This window comes from Ascidiella aspersa, chromosome 2 (genome assembly GCF_963924565.1).
Source record: "Ascidiella aspersa chromosome 2, kaAscAspe10.2, whole genome shotgun sequence".
NCBI lineage: Eukaryota > Metazoa > Chordata > Ascidiacea > Phlebobranchia > Ascidiidae > Ascidiella > Ascidiella aspersa.
The window spans coordinates 616,810-640,405 of record NC_139448.1 but is presented as its reverse complement, the minus strand read 5'-3'; the positions used below and the strand labels follow the sequence as shown (position 1 = coordinate 640,405).

At 34.2% G+C, this 23,596-nt stretch overlaps 2 protein-coding genes across 4 annotated transcripts in view; both read right to left on the bottom strand.

Annotated features, from left to right (window-relative positions):
- LOC146162961 (myc box-dependent-interacting protein 1-like) overlaps positions 1-23,596 on the bottom strand; it is a 234,182-nt gene that overhangs the window by 12,285 nt on the left and 198,301 nt on the right. For 2 of the 3 annotated variants that reach the window (XR_014494516.1, XR_014494517.1), the window contains exons 3-6: positions 2,957-3,011; positions 2,544-2,638; positions 1,715-1,795; positions 263-385 (exon numbers count right to left, since the gene is read on the bottom strand). Coding sequence is in view for 1 of the 3 variants with exons in the window: in XM_083381516.1 (XP_083237642.1) it covers positions 1,760-1,795; positions 2,544-2,638; positions 2,957-3,011 (186 nt within the window). In the remaining 2 variants the exon portion in view is untranslated. The remainder of the gene's footprint in view (positions 1-262; positions 386-1,714; positions 1,796-2,543; positions 2,639-2,956; positions 3,012-23,596) is intronic. The other variant, XM_083381516.1, reaches the window with a different exon arrangement.
- LOC146162968 (ribonuclease inhibitor-like) overlaps positions 18,067-23,596 on the bottom strand; it is a 31,725-nt gene continuing 26,195 nt past the window's right edge. Inside the window, exon 4 of the mRNA XM_083382580.1 lies at positions 18,067-18,680. Coding sequence (XP_083238706.1) covers positions 18,363-18,680 — 318 coding nt within the window. The 3' untranslated portion in view covers positions 18,067-18,362. The remainder of the gene's footprint in view (positions 18,681-23,596) is intronic.

The window sequence follows — 23,596 nt, the reverse complement described above, 5'->3', positions numbered from 1 at the left end:
CAATGAATCTTTAAGGTAATGGTTTGAAGTTGAAGTTAGATTTAATAGACATATCAAAGTCCATACAGAAGTTTCGAACAAAATTTTAACATAATAGTTGAAAGTTGTAGTTAGACGTAGAATGAACATCAAAGTCCATATCGAAGAAGGTAGAATTTTGTGTTTGAATATATCTTAAGATAATGACTGGAGGTTGTAGTTAGACATAGTAAGAATACCAAAGCCCAAACAGAAGTAGGTTGCATTTTTTAAGAAATCTCACCCTAGATAATTTTGATTCCTCGAGTTTTTTTGCTCCCTGTAAGCTTGCGAGATTTCGTCGTGCCGCGTCAAAATCCACCAACTTCCGACCTCGCTTGTTCACTTTGACCTTCATCTCATTGCACTAAAAAAAATAAACATTGAAAACAACTATTCAGTTTATTGCAGGGGCCTTCAACTTTTTTCCGCAGACCTCTCAAAAAAATATTTTGCTTTGCGTGGATCACTTTAGGAAAGAAATGTTTAGAGATGACGTCACAAACTTACGACACAAATAAACTTTAGAAGTCTGCTGTTTTCAGACAAAAAAATGTGAAAGTGAAAAGTATTAATAGATTCTGTGCAAAAATGTTTTATTCTTAATTGAAGTCCTTTCTTTAAAAAATGTTGATGTAATGCAAACTAACATTCCAATTAGGTCTTGGACCCCCTAAAACTAGCCCCCGTGCTCCCAAGGGGCGCATGGACCCCAGTTTAGGAACCCCTGGTTTATTGCAACAAATTGATGCCAGCAAGTTCAGGCTTGTTTTATCCCAGAATCGCTTTAGTTCATCACAGTTGCGTAAAATCTTGTCAAGATATAATGCGATTTGTCGTTAAACAGTGCCACGTGATTTAGAATTATCCAAATGCGACTATTAACAATGATAGTTTGCAAGGGTCAATAACGTTGTCAAACTTGGTGAAGCCTCGCGACCACTTTTAAATTCAATTTCCCAAAACTTATATGATCTGGGCGGACTCCGGCCATAAGCTCGAAATAAGAACAACATCAGGCCTTATTTCGATGAATTTAGGACTTACCGATCAGTTTTATTTCTTATTCCGACAAGTTTAGATTCTGTCGCTCATTATACTGGGTTTGGCTTTATTATGTCGTTGGTCTTAATACTATGGTTTTATAGATTTTTCTGCTTTAGGTCTAATTGCATTTTAGGTCTTATTGTGTGTTTCCATTTGGGCATATCCTTTCAAGGTATTGCGATTGCATTTATTTAATATAAGCCTATAAAAGAGGGGCCATATTTTGTCCCACATTTTCTAAATTTATTTCCTGATGAATTATATTTCCACAAAATTTTGTATCTCGCTGCGATCGTCAATTCTTATCAGGCCATTTGTAATAAAAGCATCGTGAGGGCAACTGTTTTACTTAATTGTTTAAATTTTTCTAAAATAACCAGGGTCTTGCTTTTTTTTGGCATTTTTATAGTTGTTTGTCTTTTTGAAATGACAAAAATCTAGAAGCATTTTCAAGAGTTTTGCACAAACCCGAAAAAATAACGGCAGTCAGTAAAACATCTAAAACATTTTGTCCACTCAACCAAGGCCCTAGTAATGCAGTACTTCATGTTGTTTAAATCAATGTTTTTCGAATAGGTTAAAATTTTAATTTTTTGGTCAAAAAGTAATCGCCCTAATCATATGTGTAAAACACTCAATTTATTCAAACCTGAGTAACATGATCTTGTAGGACAGATATGACCTCTGTGTTCAGTCAGGCATGAAGGTCACTGTGCAGAAGATTCGTCGTCTGAAAATTAAAAATTGGGTTGGAAGTATGATGTCCATATCTCATCCCGATAACAGTTTGATTAAAAATTTCAGCCAGCATTTGTGATTGAATGCAGCAATGATACAGGGTGCGCCAAAAAAACCTACCACATTTTAAATTGTCACTGTACCAAAGCTGTAGCAGTCTGACAGGAGGTTGAATTGAAACTTTGCAGCAAATGACTTACCATTTGTGTTTCAGATGTTAGTTTTTATAAGTAAATAATGTTTTGTGCAAATTTAAAAAATTTTGTATCTGTATGTAAAATGGCCTGGACTGGCGAACACTGTGCATTTATTGTGGAAGATTTCGTTAAAAATGGGGAATCTGTGACTCGAGGGCGCCATCTACAGGATGTAATCTTTAAAGCATAGATACATCAAATGGTAACCTTGTGACTTTGAGATGAGACAATAAATGGTTTGATTGCTTAGAAATTTTGTCTCTTTTTCATAGTTTGAAATGCGGTAGGTTTTTCTGCCGCACCCTTCGCCAGTCCAGGCCATTTTACAAACAGATACGAAATTTAAAAAATTTACACAATACATTACAGGTATCTGTACGAACCAAAGGTACATACTTCATTGCATTACTTCACCAAAAGTGTAGAAGCATAAAACAAGAAATGTTTTGAAAAAAGTTCACCCAGGTTAAGTGGATTGTGGCACAAGCTAGCATCTGATCAGTATTTCATTCTACTCACAACTTTATTTCAATTAACACTTACTTTTGAGAGTGTTGCGACCATATCTTTTCCCATCCAACCGTCTCCGTAAACCTCTCCCAACGATGCATAGAAATCATTGGCTGCCAACTGCATTGCTAAAAGTTAAAAAAAAGTTTAAGCAACTTTAAAAAGCTAAAGTACTTTTGGTTTTAAAGAATCTCATGAAAACAATTTAATTTTTTTTTTCAGACAATATATTTTTTACAGAAACTGACAATGCTTGTTGTTATGCGACTTAATACATATTTTTGTGAATTTTAATAAATAATTTAGGCTTTGTATATGTTTTAGAGTTTAAATATTTAGCTTTAAAAAGCGAAAAAAGAAAATGTAACAACTATAATTCTCAAAATATCTTGTTAAAAAAATCAAAACTAATGAATCAGTAGAAATTTCAAAAATATGAACTTTACCGATTATGGATTGCAGGTATCTTTTCATATCTTGCTGGAACTTCGTAAACTGAACCTGAAAAATCAAGTAAATATTTAGAAAAAGTGATTTCTCAACCCATAGGTAGCGAACTAAAACTTTGTCGCCATTCAATCTGGTCAGGTAAAGACTAAAGTAATTCACATGCTTAGATTTATTGAGGTTGCTTCAAGCAAGATTTCTACAAAATTAAACAAATTTGAGTAAATCATGAGTCAATTGAGGAAGCAATACAAAGACATCTGACTTGTTAATACTAATTTATTATGTTTTTTCCCTTAAAAATGTTCAGCGGGTAGAATTATGTCGGCAAAGCTTTGCTGGTATAGCTCAGTGTTTGGGACGCTGTGAAAAAAGTTTAGAAACACTAATATTCCAAGAATATAGTTAAAGTGTTAAAACATTTTTACTCAAGTGTCTTAAACTGTTTGTAATTTTTTTACAAGGGATTCATTTTTGCATATCTGAGTACTGTTAGATCAATTGAGGCCAAAATAAAAACATGATAAAAAATATACGGAAAGTTTTATAAATTAGATTTGTTTTTGACTGCAGACCTGGCATCATTCTATGGAGCATCGGTGAAGAAGTGCTGTTTAAATGCATCATCCGACTAATAAATTATAAGCCAGATAACACCTATTTCTTCGAAATTACTGTAGTTATTCTTTAAATTTTATATACTTGTTTAACTGTGATGAGGTCTTAAGATTTTCAAAAAACCAACAGGATTGAAACAGTTTTATAATGAATTCTATCAATAATCTTTGTTAATATTCACTGTGTGGCGGTGAAATAACAAATAATTCAAACTGTTAACACTAGTCTTTGGAACAATACATTTCATACAATACATTAGGTTTCATTGAAATGAATTTGTGGCTAATTATGTAAAGAAAGCTTAACTGTTGCCAAAACACTTCAAACATAATCAATTCTTTATCAAAACACTGAAATCTAGACTCTAAAAGCATTAATATTAATAAACAAGCATTAATGCAATACAGCTAGAAGCATTTAATTCACAAAAACAAAGATAACAACAATTTAACTAATATATATCAAACTGTTGAAGCCACTGTAATAGCACTAGCATAATTCAGCAAAGATAATGTCATAACAAGGTGTGGGTTATTTATTAATGCCTTTGCTGGTTTTTAGTTTTATATTTTAGTGTTTTATTAAAATTATAAATGTTGCCTTGGTGTCCTTCAGATATGTTAAAATATTTATTCAATTAAGCTCGTTGAATATGTATTTGAGTTTATTAACCTATTGGTTAAGTTTTATTTTGCATTACACAAAGTTTAAATTTTTGAAAGCAAGAACACTCATTTTAAATTCTTATGTTTTTCAACAAATTATAAAAAACAGATTTCAAACTATCCACGAAAAGCTACAAGAAATGGAGATTGAAGTGGCAACAGGTTTTGGATGACGACTTAATTAACCGAATCCCACTTTCGAACAACAACAACAGTTTGAAACATGAGCTGCTGACAATACACACCACTGTGACATCATAATAGTAACACTTGAGAACACTTCAATAATACCTAGAGTGAAAAGTAAGGGACTTAATAGACTGCTTTTGTAGCAAATACGTTTCGCTATTTTTAATTTCCTTTACTACATTTCATTCGTTTTATCTTCACTTTATTTCCACAGTTAATGATGGCATGAGTTATTGCTAAAAGTTGGAAAATATAAAATCTGTTGATTGCATTGAAAGTTATGACTTTTAAGTTGTAATAGAAACTACTATCTCTTGCAATATACTTTTTTTAAATTCTAACTCTTTCAACATTTTTCCAGTATATTCGAATTCCCAATCTAGAAATTACCTAAACAGGGTTGGGCTTAAGCACTCGCCCACTCGCCAATGCGAGTGCAAATCGCCCGACTGGCGAGTGCTGATTGACACCCACGTAATTAGTTGGTGTAGGACAACTTGTGTTAAGCACCACTGATAAGCGAAATATTACTTAGCGCCAGTTATTTCCTTAAACGCTAAGACGCAAATACATTCAACACTACACAATTAGTAAGGTTAATGGAGGTCATGTTCGAAGCCCGTAATAAAGATTATTTGTCCCGTTGTATAATCGTAATAAGGACTCTTTGTCCCGTTTAAAAAAATCATTTACCGGCAAACAATCAAAGACGTCATTGCTGCAGTGGTAAAAAGTTATGAGATTTATTGTTTAACTTAAACGTTTGTTCATTTTTAAATGTTTAACCCAGTCGTTGACGTCTTTGGAAAAGTTTATTGGACTTGCGATGTACCCAGCGATAAGAATTGTTTGCATAAGAAAATTATAAGCAATTGCTACAGTAACGATTTTTGGCCGGCGCACTATGTACTTACCTATTAAGGTTCAAATATGAAAGCCATGGGTATTTTGTTCACTGTTTACCGTAGCGTGGATAATTTGACGCCTTATATCGCCACATTTAAGCAAATTATTCAAACAATTATGTTTGCAGGCAATTTAAATTGTCAATTTAGAAAGTTTTTGATTCCAATCGAAGCTTAACATCAGTTTTAATTTGTTTGTTTTTCATTTGACGAGAATCGGTTGCAGTTTAGAGGTCAGTGTTGATTTTGACTCGAAGTTACTCTGTGTTTAAGTATTCTATGAAAAGGGCGAAGCAAAAATTTTGCAGCAAAATAAAAACATTTGCAAAAGTTTTCGTCAAACTTTTTAATATTGTACAGTTAAAAAACTATGTCGGAATGCAGCAATGCAAAAGGCGAAAAATTGGGCGCTTGTCTACAATTCTACCACAGCGTTCAAACTGTAAATAAACAAAACCATTATTAAATCAACGCACATTATTTAGGCTCTGGCTAAGTGCGCTGGTCTAGAATCCTACCACATTTTCATCCTGGGGTTTATATTGCTAACAATATTTGGGTTAGGGTGAAAGTTAGCGTTTGGGTGGGTCAAGCATTATTATTATATTTATTTTTTACATATTTACACCTTCCTTGCAATTTCAACTTTAAAAATTAGTTTTGTTAGTGTTGAAATAAATGTGGTATGATTGTAGAACAGCGCCCCCTTTTTGCCAAATATCTTTGACATTTCCTAAAACTTCCCAGTGACGTCATTTGGTGTAAAATCTCATCAATGTAGTCAAGGTTGGAAAATAAGGCGTGCGTGGGGGTAAATTAAGCGCCCATAAGCCGCACATTGCTGTAAAATGCCGTCTGCCGCGATAAATCACTCAAACGCTTCATCGCACGGTTTTCAGAATAGCACTTCATTAACAGCTGCGCAACTTTTACAAATACCGTTGTTCAGTCGCGCAAATTTTTTTTTTTTTATTTGATGTAACCTTGTTTTTTTTTTAATTTTTTTCATAACATCAGACTAAACGAATTCAAAACCCAAACTTTTACAAACAATTTTCGAATCAAAAGATGAAAGTTGTTAATCGTTTGGCTTCCACCGGTTCCAACATTGTTGCAACAAGGCAACTATCAACCCAGCTGTTTCAGCAAATTGTGACGCGATATGCAACCGTGGTATACACAGGCGACCTGACGGCATTGACGGTGAAACGTTTGTATCTTGGTTGCTATATTTATATTATTGGAATCCTGAATAGATAGATTAGCAGAACCTTGTAAAGTATATCTTAAAATATTGCTGTAGCTATTTTTAATCTTAAAATATTTTAATTGTGTTTCATTTTTTTTTAGTTTTTTTAAAGAAAATGTAGCTTTAGTAAAGCTAACTTCTAATTTAACCAAGTACCTTTTAAACGCATAACCTATCTTTGCTCTAGAATACAGAGTGGCTAGTGTTTAATAGTATTTTTATTTTGGAAACATCATTTCACTAGGTAGTGCATTTTGCCGAGGCATTTACTTTGCAACAACTGCCCAACATGCTAATTTGTGGCCGTAAATAATTTAAACCAAAAAATATTTTTGCATAAATCTTATTTTCAAATTCGGCATAAGTCTAGAATCTTACAAAGTTTTTTTTAAGTAACCAAAAGAGTTGTACAAAATGAAACTGCAATAAATAAATAAATAAAGTGGTAAATACTTCGATAAACCCAAACACTTACTCGCAACCTAAACCAAATAATGTTAGCAATATAAACCCCCGGACAAAAATGTGCTTCAGTTACCGTATTTAACTCCCAGTTTGCAATTTTAATTTTGACGACTGGTTTCATAATTGTTTTTCATCATTGTACAAAAAGGTGGCAGAATTCTTAGCCTGTGTCCCAAATTCGGCGCTCTTTCACTATTGTACGTAAAAATTAATTAAAAAAAAAACTTTCTTCAAATGCCGCATACCACAACACATATTGTTTGGGTTAGGGTGCGGGTTAGCATTTGGTTGAGGGTGGGTCAAGTTATTATTAATAATAAACATAATATTACTTGACCCACCCTCAACCAAACAATATGCGTTGTGGTATGCGGTATTACTTTGTTTTGTTTTTTGCATAACTTTTCACGTACATAAGTGAAAGAGCGCCGGATTCTAGACCAGCGCACTTAGCCAGAGCCTAAATAATGTGCATTGATTTAATAATGGTTTTGTTTATTTACAGTTTGAACGCTGTGGTAGAATTGTGGACCAACGCCCAATTTTTCACCTTTTGTATTGCTGCATTCCGTAATGTTTTTTTAACTGTACAATATTAAAAAGTTTGACGAAAACTTTTGCAAATGTTTTTATTTTGCTGCAAAATTTTTGCTTCGCTCTTTTCATAGAATACTTAAACACAGAGTAACCTCGAGTCCAAATCAACACTGACCTCTAAACTGCAACCTTAAGTCCAAATCAACACTGACCTCTAAACTACAACCGATTCCCGTCAAATTAAAAAACAAACGAATTAAAACTGTTGTTAAGCTTCGATTGGAATCAAAAACTTTCTAAATTTCAAATTTTGATCGCCTGCAAACATAGTTGTTTGAATAATTTGCTTAAATGTGGCGATTTATCAAGCTAGGTGATTTCTCTAGCACCATCTACCGGTTACTTTTAATCCACCGATTAAAGCTCTAATGTTTTTTCTGTTTCTTTAAATCTGTTGTTTTACTGAAATTTTACTCTGAGCAGGTTTGTGTGACCAAAACACACTTAAGGTATTTACCCTCAGGATCAATAAAATCTGCGTGATTGAGTATTTCCGCATCGATGGGAGGCTTCAAGTAAAATTTTTGGCTTTCAAATCTAAAGCTCTTTGACCAAAATCTAGCCAACACACAGGGTCAGCACAAAAAGTAACGCCAAATTAAACATATTTATTCTAAATATTTAAAAAAAAAATTTTTACCCTAACTATAAGAATGTTCTATATTTTCTAAATTACAAAAAATATTAAAAATATAAAAAAAATATTAATATTCAAATTTAAAAAAAAATATCAATATTCAATATCATATTCAGCATTTATATGCGTATTTCCGCGAATTTTCATATCACCAACATCTGACCAAAATAGATCCAAATATCAATTAACACACCGAGAGACCAAATAATTTGTGTAGCGCTTGATCATACCTTTCCAACGATGCCAAACATGACCTGGTGAAATTTGAGGATATCGGCTTTTATCGTAGATAACCGATACCAATATTCATAAGCGATCGCGGTTATTTTTAAACGTCTTTCACTTGCCCATTTAATTCGCAATCGAGCGAAATTTTACCAAAACACTTCTGCAAATCACATTGAACTTACAAACTCTCCTCACCGCGAATTTTAAACTCGTTAGCATGTTGCGCAACAAAATTCTTAAGAATACGAACTTTATACTTAATCTCTTCTTTGACATTTTTCGTATTTTCAATTTGCCAACAAAGTGATCCAGCACCACACGAACGATCAAAATTAAAAGATCCAGTCGCACTCTTTATCAATTTAATTCTATCATCCTGTACGTCACGACTCTTACTTTTCACCATGTTTTTCGCACCATCTGTACGAGACACACCCTGAACATTCAACAAAGCACCACTGCTACTACCGCAACTGTCTGCACAAAACACAGCGCCACTAGTTTTATCACATTGAACTGACAAAATCTCCTCAACCGCCAATTAATGTTTATTTAAGTTTTTGATATTTTTTTTAATTTAGAAAAACAGGGCATTCTTATAGATGTGGTGAAATTTTTTTTCTAAAATATTTAAGATAAATATGTTTAATTTGCCGTTACATTTTTGTGCTGACCCTGTGTGTTGGCTAGCTTACGGTAAGAATAGTTTATATAAATGCCTTGTTGCCATATTTTGAACTGCTGGTTTGTAATTGCAACATTATTATCTTTTGACCGAAGGTTTCTAAGAATATTCTTCAAAACCTTCTTCAAAACTAAAATGTAGCAAAAACATTGCTATCTTGTGTAGGCTAAGGTTGCCCGTGATGGGACATTTTTGTTTCATATCATTGTAGCTTTAAACTATAACAATAAATTAAAAAAATATTTTTGGTCGAACTGTTAGTTCCGTCATCCCTGCTTGTTTAACACTTTTAAGTTTTCCTCTAGCATTTGAACTTTTTTGGTAAATGGTGATTTAAAAATCGTATTTTTGTCCCGTCTCATGAAACTTTGGACAGCATGAGCCGCGAGATGGGACACATGCAAACTATATTATATTTCTTAACATTCTTGATATACTTATTTTACAACGCCTAATGTATACCATAAAGATACAAAAGCTTTCAATTTACCTGCGACAAAACATGAATTTCAAAACTATAGTCATTTAAAAAAACAGACATTTCCATTTAATTTTAAATTTATTAAAAACAACGAATATTAGAAGTTTAAAATTGACAATCATGAGCTTATGTACATAAATCACATGTAAAGAGTGGTCCTTCTGGGTCAGCACATTCCTCTAGTGCCCATATTGGCTGCATTGTATCCAGTCTTCTGTGGAGCTCAAATAGCTTTCACCACACACAACGCAGGACCAATCTTTTTTGGGTGAGGTTCCTTTTTCATTTTGTGGTCTTTTTTTTTAGGAATAAATTTTGTTTTGCTGTGCATTGTTTTGTTTTGTTTTGTTTTTTGTACTGCAGTGTAATTTGTTGTTTCCAATTCCTTTTTCCTTCAAAGTCTTTTTATACGGTGATTCTGTTAGTAAAGTAGATGACTGCGCCCTTCCACTTCTTTTCTGGTTAGTGGCGACTGGTGGAGGGCTCACATCATAAACCGAGATGGATTCTAAACCCTCAATATTAACGTTTTTATCTTGCATAGAATTAAAAGCTTCTTGGGAAATGTCGGACCTTTGTTCAACAGTTATTGATTCAATTGCAGTTGACGAACCAGGAACATCTGGTTGAATGTTCTGAAAATCCTCAGGAATGTCTGATGTTGCAGAAGCCGCAAATTCATGTTCTTCGAATATATCTTCGTTAATCGGCCAGATTTCACATTTTCTAAATGCATTTACAGCTAGTGATACAGTTGCAGCTTTCCCCAAACGATTGAGAAACAGCTTCGGCGATTTGAAACTGTGTAAATGCGATTTGAAACTGTCTCGTAGTATGCGAAGAATGGCCATCTACAACCAGTAAAATTGGTTTATCCTTTGACGCGTTAGTAATATTGACAAAGAAATCTATGAAGTTTGTAAACATCTCAGAATTATCTGTTGCACCAGATTTTTAAAGTGAGCACAAAGCTGCTTTTAGGTTATATGTCAATTTTTCTTTTTGATAATCGGTTCCACCCAAAAACAAAAATTAATGGAAAATTACGGAGACAAAGAATTAGATCTATAGAGAACACAATTGAAAGTCACATAATTAAACACGACATTTTACTGATACACTAGCTGTGGGGTGTCATTAGATTTTAGACACACGATATGACATGATTTGAAACACATCACTTGATTTGAAATTTCTATTTAGTGACACGCAGTGCAAACGTTTAGGTATGAAACAAAATAAATATATATATATATGTTTGCATTAATTATGCCTCTTACGAAGATCTCACGACAGAAATAGGGACGAGCAGTTTCTTTTACAGTGCAGGCCAAATGCCTTTCGATCACCGCGTGAAGCACAAAAGCACTTTAAATGATTTGAAATTTCAATTTAGTGACACGTAGCCTTGTGCAAACGTTTAAGCAAAAGTAAAATACCATTTAAATAAGTTTTAGTATTTATGGCTCGGACGAAGGTCTCACGTTATCCGTAACTTTTCTGGGGGTAGGTTGATTTTTATAATCATGGGCTATAGCAGGGGTGGCCAACCAATCATACCAAGATCCACATTTTGTTACTTGGTTATCCGCTAAGGGTCGCACCGTTCACCAGTGTTTCAACCTTATAAGGCTGACGGCACCCCTCAGGAATAATTAATAGATTGCGGCACCCCTCAAAGATTTTTCCGTAGGTAATTCACTAGAAAGTCACAATAAACGGAACTGGAACAACACACATCAACTCTACACAACTTACGAAGTTTTAATTGGATTTATTCCACTCTAATCTTACACAAAAAGTTGAGCAAAAATCAGATTCTTGAAGATTGCCAGATATGTCGCGACACCCTTGAGGATTAGAAATGGCACACTAAGGTGCCCCGGCACCCCGGTTAAGAAACACTGCTTTACACACATGGAACAAAGTGAATTGCCTATCACTCCATTTCTTATTCACTCCCACAAAGCGATCGCAGAAAGCGCGAAAAAAGTGCCTTTATTTCGTTAAAATTTTAATTTAGGAGACGCGACGATTGGATGAAATACACATTTCTCGATATAATGTCCTATATACATATTACTTGGGCATATTTTTTGCGTAACTTATCTTGTTTGAAAAGTGTTACTAAAAATACAATGGCGAGAAAAACAGCCCGAGTCAAAACCGACAATACCTTTACCAACATTTTTAAAATGAAAATATACCAAAAATAAGAAGACCAGTAGCACCTAATGACTTCAGGCCAATAGCTGTTACGTGTATTTTTGAAAAAGTAATGCACCATCAACTTCTTAATTTTTTGCAAAACATGAAACTATCAGTAAACATCAACACGGATTTAGAAAATATCACTCAACCTCACTTGCCAAAACAAAATTATATAAAAACCTGTTAAATAACCAAGAAAACCATAGATAGGCCTTATAGCTGTGTAGTTTTCCTTGATTTAGCCAAGGCCTTTGATGCCATAGACAACCAAATATTACTTAAAAAACTAAATCATTATGGTATCATAGACTCACCCTTGAAACTAATAGAAACTTTTTTAAGGCAGAGAAAGCATAGTAAAAAAATAGGAAGAACTCTTTCTAATCCGTCGATGCCTGTATGCGGTGTCCCACAAGGTCGTATATTAGCACCTCTCCAGTTTCAAATCTACATTAATGACTTACCAATAAACTCAAATATAAATTGTAGTTTATACGCAGATGATACTGTTATTCATATCTCCCATAATGACATAAAACAGCTTAAAAAAATAATTCAAATAAATATAGAAAAAAAATGAGCACTGGTTTCGGGCTGACAAACTATCAATTAATCATTCTAAAACACATTACTTGGTAACCAATTCAAATTTGGAAATAGAAAATCATTTCAGTATTAAAATAAGGGATAATAAAGTAAACAGGTAAATTCCGCTAAATAATAGGCCTCATCATAAATGATAAATTGTCATTTAAACTTCATATTAAAATGATTGAACAAAAGTTTCTAGGGAAATTGAACTGTTATCATAAATGAAATACTATTTAGACACTTCTGCACTTCGCCTTTTATATTATAGCTTAATAAATACTCATCTTCGATATTGTGTTGTAACCTGGGTAGAGCTTATCCGACTAAATTAAAACATCTTGAAGTATTACAGAACAGGGCAATCCAAATTTTAAGCGGCACCCTCCTAAAACAAGATTGCTTCCATTTATACCGTAATCTCAATATTAAAATTGCACGGCCTAACCAAATTGGAAATATTGCAAATAACTCATAACTTCAAAAACAACAAATTACCAGAAACCTTGGCAAATTTGTTGGCTCCCCTACAAAACTTCCATTCCCATAATACAAGGCTGCGGGATAAACAAAACTATTTTCAAGTCGGCGCCTCCACCAACTCAGGAAGAAAAACCATAGGATTTTTAAGGCCAAAATATTGGGCGAATTTAGAGATAAATATTAAACTATTACCATACAAGTGATTTGTTAAGTTAAACTAATGTTGGTTAAACTAATGTTGTTGAACTCTTACCACGAGGGAACGTAAACACAAAATCAGAACAAACCCAAGGCAATTAAAAAGGTTAAATCAGCTAATCTGCGAAACAGGAGCAATAATGAAGTATTTTACACAAGATTAAAAACACTAGTTAAAATTTTAGGTACAAAAACACTGCGTGCGATCAGTTCTGCATCAATGATTATTATAATATTGTTATAAATACACAAATTTAGGCGAGGTAAATGTATATTATATATATATTTATTAGGCGATGTGAAGTATATTAAATCACTCAAAGGTAAATGGGAGTATACACTGATTAAAAGTATTCGCTTGGAAATGAATGGAGACTGTCTTTGCCTACTAATTGAAAACAAATCAATAGTTGTTATAAATCATACCATTTATTGATCAGACAACTTTGGATTTTACGTAAAAAAACGTTACGAAAATCAAACTGAATAAAATAAAACAATGCAGTGAACTTGAATGTTGACAAGGTAATTACAAACAACGGTAAAGTACAAAAACACCGACTTAATAAGAACAAACAAAACGCTAAATGTGTGGACAGCAAAGTACCGGGGCGGCACTTATTACAAGGCAACGAGCAAAACGGCAAAGCGCTTTGGGGAGACGAGCGCTCGCTCAAATAAACACGGCTGTGGTTTGGGAAAGAGTCGGCCAAACATGAACAAAACAAAATTAACAGCGGTCAATAAAGAGGGATGACGGCACATGTTACATCTAAACACCCATAAGACCACACATTTCGTTTATACATGTTTTAGGTTGGAGAGGTGTTAGTTTTAAAACAAAAGCTAAATTAGAAATATGTTATCGAAAAAACGCCTTTATGTATTGTTTAAGTTGCGATGAGACGCAAAGATGCCTTTCAACTAAAACCATTTTATCAAAATGGAACATACTAGAAACCCAATGAAAAAAATTAAATTACGCTCAATAGGTGAATAATACAAGGTATGGTGTGTTGCCCCACCCCCTGGAACCGCCCCTGTCCCTCAGTTCAATTCCATCAACAGGAAAGCTGATAAATGTTTCGCATCACGGAGGGACGATTGTTGGTCGCTCGAAGCAATCCAAGATCAGTCGAACGTTATGTCAAAATCCACTCTGTCCTGCAAAACACAAGATGAAAATTTAAAAGCTGATAAAAGTGTTAAAGTCCAAACCCGTCACATCTGTTAACAACAATTGTAATCTAGCCCATCTGATGTTGTTGTATTTACATCGTGGGTAATTAAAGAAGTGTTGTTAAACTGGGTCCGTAGGTGAGTTGAGACCCAACAAGTCACATCTGTCGCCCACAGTTTATCAAGAGTTTCAATAATAATAACAACAACCGTTTTGTAACTGACCTTAAATTAGCGCAAATCTATTAATTAACTTATTTTCCTTGCTGAGAATGTTACTTCCCTAACATTAAGGCTATTAGGTCACACTGTTCGTATTTGTGGTTTTATGCTGATTTGCATAATAACCATATTTCCAAAGTACCCTTAGAAGAGACCACCGATCAGTGTTTCTTAAGTTTTTACGTCATGGTGCACCTGTAGACCTCTAAACACGTGGTGGCGCACCTTGCGAGCGATATCAATTGAGTATACTGGAGCTTATATGTATAGTTTCAACGTAACAAATGCAAAATGCACAAAACAATCTATTTACATCACAGCGCCAAGTTGCACACAATATTGACAATCGCCATTAACATGCTTAATTTAGTGCAATACATTTGCTCAGGGATGCAAGCGTCAGGTTTTTACAACTAAATCTAGTTTTTTATAGTTCATCTAAAATTTCTAGTTTTTTTTCTTCAAAATAAAGAAAACCGTTTTTTATTGACAAATATAGCTTTGTATCTAAAATAATTACAATATCGAAGGACATGTAAAAAAGTGACAACATTTTAAACATTTTTTAAGTTAAAATTATATTTCACAGTCCTAGAAACTTGTACTAAACATCAATGTAGCTAAGTACACTACAGTTATATTTTTGAAGGTAGTTGCAGGGTTTGCCAAATAATTTAAACAATAGCTAAGAAGAGGACGGTGAATAATTACATTCAATACGTAATGTATACTGAGCTAAATCTACATAATAAAAGAGAAAGTTTGTGAGATGTGTGTGGCAACATGTTCGCCCAGTCATTTTACAATATATTTGTGTTGCATCACAATGGAAATGTTACGTCATACTCAATGCGATTTACAGCATGGTACAATGTTACCAGGATTGTGTTTAAGCATGTATCCCAGGCCCCAGCGTTAGTTAATTTAATATAGGTATATTTAGAAGTTTTTGTGGACCCCCGGTTGAGAACCACTGTTATAAACTATGCTAACAAACGTGTGCAACGTTCCAGGTAAAGACTCAAGTTTAACAATGCCAAATTTAGACAGAGTTCGCAAAATATCGCGTTTGTTGTCGCAGTAAGTAAATAAAAAAATAAAACTAAGTACATTTCCTTCATAAAGTAAAATTTTAATGTTTCCAACTAAGACTATTATGTTTAGGAACTTATTGATGCCTGTTTACGCGTAAAATTTAGGTAGAGTTCGCAAATTTACGAAAAATTTAATTTTTATTTTTAAGCCGTTTGTTAGCGATAGTGATTGAGGCCAAAGCCTAATGACTTCTTACAATGTGTTTACCCACGCAATACTTATCAGAGTTCGCGAAATATTGCGTGTATTGCAGCAGTTAACAGTAAGCATTTGTTTTTTCAATGAGGATTTTTCTCACGTTTGACGCAGTTTAGCACCGGGATTACGTATTTGCTTAAACATGACGCTATCAAGCAAGTCTAAGCAATTGCTGCTGCAACCTAAAGTTTTACGTTTGGGAGTTATTCTCAATTGACAAACGTCACGGGTTTTCGTTACTTAAAAGATGTATTGCATGCTTAGCCAAGTGTTGTGTGCTATAGTTAACCGACTTCACATCACATGATTTGAAATTTCTATGTAGTGACACTCAAACGTTTAGGCATAAGCAAATTTGTTTTGACATTTAAAAAAATATGGTTGCATTATTTATGTCATTTACAAAGATCTTACGAATAACCGGTAAATATTGTATTTAACCTGCGCCAGGTATTTCGTCCAGTAATGTATATATGTAGCGAGTGACGTAATTAGTCATAATTTACATTAGAAAGGTGACAAGCGAGAATTTGAAGATAATATAATAAACAGTATGGCAGAATGCTGGCGACTTGGCGACTATGTCGGCCGAAGAATCAGAAAGAAAACCGAAGGAATTGTCCAAAAAAAAATTTAATAATTTTTTTTTTTGAATGATTGACTTTCCAATTAATTTTTTTTATAAATGTTGAATATGTAGGAACATTATGCACTAAAATTGGTAGGAAATAATTTTTTGTGGCATTCTGAAAAAAAGTACGAATCACATTGTTTAGCAGGGAAAAGCCAGTGTTGGGCAAATGTTTATTAGTTGAAAAAGTACTAAATTTCGATAGAACTGTTGTGTATTTGCAGTTATACTTGATTTGGCAAATACTTCTTTATTGAGTTAAAAAGTAATCATAAAAGTCGCGATTACTGTTAAATAGACAGGTATGATATCGCATGGGCAAAACGAGAATGTACTATATGCCATGTTGTTCCATCTAAGGCTTAAACTATATTTTGGGCTGTTTTAATAACGTGAACGCAAAAAATTATCGCGATTCGCGCGACTCTCTCAACTGTATCTGTTCAGCCAAAAGCTATATTATGCATACTATGGCATGTTGCACTTCACTATGTGACTCTAATTTCGGCAAACAATTTCTACTAATTTGGATTATATAACACACCGTTATTTTATTAAAAATTTCTCCCAGTTTAAAAGAAAAAAATTATCCCAATTTTAAGATTTATTTTCTCAATAAATCTTAAAAAAGCTGCATGTGTGCACATAAGTTCGCCCCAAAACAGCGTATCTATGTAACAGTGTTAGATTAAGAAAAGCAGCCTTGTGCACCCCCAGTCCCCCGGGCTGTACTTCAGCATACCCCATATGTATTTCTTTGTGTCACAAAAAATTTTGCGCCCGCGGCGCAAATTTTTCCTAATTCATTTAGTTCTTAATAATCTTGTTCATCGCCTAAACATGGCAAGGTTGATACATTTCTTTGACGAACACATCATTTAAGTTTAAGGACACGACCAACAAACCGAAGACTTTAGGCCAAAAATGCTTGTCACCAGAAGGCTGGCAAGATTCTGCCAGCCTGATAATAAATATGTATTCTAAGTTTATTCCGCAAAATCTAGCTTATTTTATTGTAATTTAGGCTTTTCTATGTTTTTTCACTGCAACTATACATTGGGTGACTTTATAAATTGCCCCACTAGACCAATTGTGTGTCAAGATTTATTAGGCCAATAAATATTTGAATGTTTGTGGGAATATCAACACAACAAAGTTTCACCTTTAAAGTTCGTGTGTAGGTTAGTCGTGAAAAGTTATGATGGGAATTAACATAAACCGTTGTTATTAAAAGTACATGATTAAACAAACACATTGTTTTCGCATTATATTTCTATTAACTTTCAAATATATATTTTAGCTTATTTTGCTGTAACCTCCTAATCACCATTGTAATAGTTTATTTGCATTATTACTAGTTTACTTCGGATATTCAATAACTTATCAAAAAAATATTTTTTAAATTTGTTTCTAATATCAACGCAAATAATATCCCGGATGTTATTAACATGAGCTCGCAATATTTTGTTCAAAATGTTCCATTAATGGACCTACTGTTACGTCATAATCGCACAATGCACATTTTGTCCGAGGTACAAACGTCACAAAATGACGCGAATTGAGACGAAACCGTGTTTTTATTTAGTTGCGCATATTTTTGTGTTAATCCTGACATTCTGGGCGAAGTTGGTAAAAAAACGTCAAAAAAGTGCGGCGCTGTGACGAAATAATAAACTTTACTTCGAAGTAAGATTTCTTTTATAAACGCCGAAAACAAAAACAAAATTATGTTAAGTGTTTGGTGTTTTTATCTAAAGTTTCGCAAAAGATTGTTATACTGTTTGCCGCATGTAAAGTTTTTACATTTTGTAAAAGTTCAAGAAAAGCACATTTTAACATGAAATCTCTCATGCAGCTAATCTTTCTACAACTCCCAGCCCCTTATTTATTTTTATATATTATTTCGCCGCTAGTGTGCGCTGTTTGCTGCGTTGGAGTTGGATAAAAGTGTTTAAAACTGTTTGACCTTGGTGACAAAGGTGACCTTGACTTCTGTTGAAACATTAATTTGTTGTTGTATTTGTTGTTGTTACTCACTTTAAGTCCAAGTTCTCTCAGTTTCGATCTGATCACCTCCTCGCCTTCCTCAGTGAAGCCACAATCCTCGACCCACAACCACTCGATGTTTGGGAGGACGCGAGAAAGCTCAAGAGCTCCTTCGTCGTCGATGCTGTTCCCTCTCAGATACAGCTTCTTGATCTGAAACAACAAATTGATGAGCGAGTTAGATTTTGAAAGTGAGCCACAAATGGCGTCAAGGCACCAAATAGCTCCTGGTGATAAGGTTCAGCACCTTAATGTCGGATTTCATCACTTACCGAAATGGCAACTAACTGATATTTAGAGTTTTTTAGATATGGCAGTGAATGTTAATATATCGGGGAAAGAGAAGTGAAATATGATTCAAAACAAAATAAATATTCAAACAACCAAGTAGATAGTTTAAATATCATGAATGTGAAGTGACATACCGAGTGGTTATAATATGTTACCGACAAAAATAGGTTTTGTGTGGCCACGTAAAAATAACCACTGTTGTATGATATTTGTTTTATCAGTTGGTGGCTTTGGCAAATTATAATTTTTGTGTTTGTTGCAAACTTAAATGGCCTCGAAAGATCACAATTTGACAACAGCAACATTTTCTCACTGTGTTCCCACCCTAAGCATTTAAGCAAATCCTTTTTTTTATTGAGACATAAAACTTCAGCAACTGCGAAGTTTCTATTTTTCTTGAGGTCAACGAAGGCCTAATTGAAATCATAGTGTGTAATTTTTTAAAAAAAAGAAACAAATTTTTCAAAAGAACAAACTTAAATTAAAGAAAAATACTTTTTTGTTAAATGCATTTATAATTCATTTCAGTTTGACATTTGTTGAACTGAAAACAGCAGGTTTAAGTCCACTTTGATTTATGAACTCATCAAGTAATTGGCCGCCCGAAAAAACGCTGACGCCGCACTACATGGCTACATATAAAGCAGCACAGTTAATGTTTTGCCACAGCGACAGGCCTTTATCTAAACTTGCCACCCACGTTCGTAGGATAAGGGGTAACTTTCTGCGATAAACAAATAAAAATTAACCGATATTCTACTTTAAACATCCCTATACTGACGGTTCAAAAAACGTGTCTGAAAAATGAGTTACAAAACGTTACAAGAAAGTTTTACAGTCATAATAACTGGCAATTGATAAAAGTGGTGACATGTTGGTTTTGCAATACCTAGCTAGAGAGTTGTTCCCGTAGCCAGCCTAAAATGTTTTGTGTGGTCAAATATTTTGAACTAGTGAGAGTATTTGGTTTGGTGCACCGCCTATCGATGCAGAAAAAAACAAGACACGCTGAGTAGGTAAAAGTTGAGGCTGAAGCTGATACCTCACAGCGATAAATCGACTGTATATAAAACATAAACAAATAACTATTTACTACGAATCCGTATTTTATCCGTAATGACACTACGATTAAAAGTCCATTATTCGCTTCCCGCCAGCGAGGCTCGTTACAACTTCGCTTTTTCCAGTCCAGTGTATCAACTGCCGTATCGAAGACAAATAAATATGAAAGCTCAAACCGTTTCGAGCAGCAACTGACTGAGTTTTAGCGCAATACTCAAAACCATTCAGATAGCAGAAACAAAATGACTAAAAATATTAAAGCTACATTACTAAAAGTACAGCAAACATAATAACTATATCGTCTGTGACGTAACAGTGCATGACAATTGAAGGTGTGGCGTGCCTGTGATTGTTGTGGAACTGTTCATAAACGCTACCAACAAATTAATTATTAGGAGTACAATATTTATCTTTTTCGGGGGGAGGGTTTTAGGTCTTTTTTCTTGGCCCCTGTCACCCCCTGGCTACGCCTATGCCCGTGGCCCCTCAATTATCGCTCCGTGGCCGAAAACCCTGGGTTAGTTACAAAAATATTTTAATTAGTTAATGCAGTAGTTATAAACTTCACAGCATTAAGATATTAAAGTTGTTACCCTTGGGCTCACAGCAGTGGATACATATTATTGGTGAATTTGACCCATTGGTTAATTATTATTATTTATTTAGGACGGTCTATTTATTTAGTGCGATGGTTTACCACAGCTGACACTTTGTGGGTGAATCGGTCGACACAAAACACATTTACAATTAAGAGCACTAAAGCTGTGGAGGTAAAGTAGCAAACATAATAACATGCCACACATTTTTCGTCACGTTTGTTTGGCTAAGGCACAGTTTAAATTATTATCTGCATGCTGAAGGTGCAGTAGCTAAAATCAAAATTGTGACAAAAAATAAAACAAAACAAAATTTTAAGAAATTCCGTTGGAAAGGTAAAGTAGCAAAACGTTTCAATGTTTGATTTAAAGTGACATAAGTGTAGGTACAGTTTAAAATCACTACCCACGTATCAAAGGTGCAGTAGCAAAACACGACTATATATTATCTTTGATAAAAATTACCAATATTATCCTGAAAAATGGATTTAATCTTTGAATGAATTAACAAATATTATTATGGAATAAGCTATTAACTCGGCCAATAAAGTTGTTTAAAATAATGTTTAAAAACTAATGAGTGTATGTGTACCTAAGAGAGCCGAAAAAAAAAACACATTTTATTTTTACTTTTTGCTAAATTTTAAATGGAATATTTCTACTAAATTTCACGAACTTGCTTGTTTGGCTACTGTACCTCTGACTACTTATCGAGAATCAACTTTAAAAACCACCTACTTTGCAATCTTTGTTCTTGATGGCGTCGGTGAGTGGACTGATGTCTGTGATGCCGCAATCCCTCAACCCCAACTCCTCCAACTTGTGAACAATCTCCGACAAACTTTTCACTCCGGCGTTTTGGATTTGGTTGTGGCTGAGGGAAAGCCCCTTCAACTAATTCAAAGAAACATAACATCGTGAGTTTAAATATTTCCATTCAATGTTTCGTTGAAATAAATTATTTTGTACAAAAAGCGAAACAAAATCTCAAGTAATTTTGGACGAAAATATACAAGTGGCAAAAACACCGCAAAAAGTTTTATTGTTTGTTTTAAGGTGACGTCAGGGAAGGTACAGTCTAAATTATTACCCTCATATGTATTAGATATTTGAATCAAATACCAAATGTTTTTAATAATGCAGTAGTTATAAACTTAAGCTATTTGCCCGACTAAAAAGTAGTTTAAATTAATGTTTAATCGCTAATGGGTGAGGGTGTATATGTTCGCAAGCAAGCCAAAAAAATATTTTTACTTTTATTCCAAAAAAAATTCTCTTAAGTTTATAACGAAACAAATTTCAAGTAATTTTGGCCGAAAATTTAAGGTAAAGTAGCAAAACATAGCAATGTTTGATTTACTGCAGAGGTGTGCATGTTAAAGAAAACACAAGTGCAAAGGCGTTCACTTTGGGTCGCAACAATCTTAAATTTATGTATAGCGGCGTATTTTTGTTACGATTTATGGTTTGCATAAGCACACAAAGGAAATGTGACATCGCTGCCTCTGGTTTTTATTTCAGCGCTAGTATTGTCACACAATATTATTGTCAATGTTTATTATAACGTCACACAGGTCCAGGATTAGCCTTGTACCTTTAAGACAGTGGTCGGCTGTGGTCCGATGTGGAACTTTTTGCAATTTTTAGTGGCCACGAGTTATTTTTTAATATTTCGGTCATATCATGTAGTTGCTGGGCTGCGGTGGGCCGCGTAAGAACCTAACATTCATTGTACTGTATTATATTACGGGTGGTTAAGAGTTTTTGTTTTGGCTCATCGTAAATAATAGTAATAATGACTATTTGTCCCGTTTTAAAAACATCGCCATTGCTGCAGTGGTAAATAGTTATGAGGTTTATTTTTTAACCTAAACGTTGTTAATTAAAAAAAAATGTTTAACCCAGTGGTTGACGCCTTTGAAAAAATTAATTGGACTTGTGATGTACCCAGCGATAAGAAGTTTACTTGTATGTGTTTATTGAATTGTTTGTATTCGAAAATTACAACCAATTACTGCAGTTTTTGGTAACAATAAGTTCAATTGTAAATGTCTTATAATAATATTTTTAAGCAGTGTTTTTTAAGATGTTTTCAGGGAGCGCAACGGTCCAGTGAAGTTTAGATACGAAACGAAACCATTGCGGACGCCCTTGGAAAATAGAAACGACCCACTATGGGCGTCACGCAGCACAGAACCTCTGGTGCATATGGTTAACTTTGTAAATGGTTTAGTTGTAAAGTTACAATTATTTTGTCATTATTTGCTGTTCAGTCAGTAACTATAGTGTTGTTAGGCAAAATGCGGTGTTTTGTTTGTGGCGCTAAGCAACCTGCGGCCAAACGTCTCAAGCACAAAAACACCAGAATACGAAAAAAAGAGAGCGCGAGGATTTTTAGAAAAATGGAAAACAGTCAGGCCATAGAGCATTTTGACAAAATAAAACATTGATCGACTTCCAAAATATTTATCAAATGGTACAAATCTTTTAAGTGAGTCGATTGCTTGTCACGAGCAAAGTGAAGTCCACGCATTAGCTCGTTCGTGTTTTTTAAAACACGATTACTGCAATATGTCTGTCAAAATCAGCTCGATGTAAACCAATATATCGAGCACGAGCAACTTTTGTGTGTCTCCCAAATTAAAGTTTAGCCAATACAAACCAAATGAACGCAATTTATTTCGCTCTTCGCTCCACGAAGAGTTAACTTTTACAGAAAAAACACGGGACAATTACCAAAGGGGCGCAGCAGAAAAATAGTTAAGAACCACTGTTCTAAAAAAAGTGGTACGCGTGGCAGTACAGAGTGCCCCAAGTGGTACGAGATCGTAAAAAGGTTGGTAACCCCTGGTCTAGAGTCATAATTCCTAGTGTTCAATATGCTGAGACGTTTGGTCACTCAAATCGATAAATAGACGTAATATTCCGAACAAAGCTTTTCAACGCCAAACTTATATAAAAATAAAAAAACACTGCTTGTGTGGTCGACCGTAAACACGGAATGCTTTTTTTCTTTTACCTTTCGTTCAGGTTGGCTGATTAGCAAAAATGTATTCGACAATTGACCACCCTAAGTTAAGCCTTTTTTCTTTTCTCGCTAAAAACGTCGAGTTAGGGTAT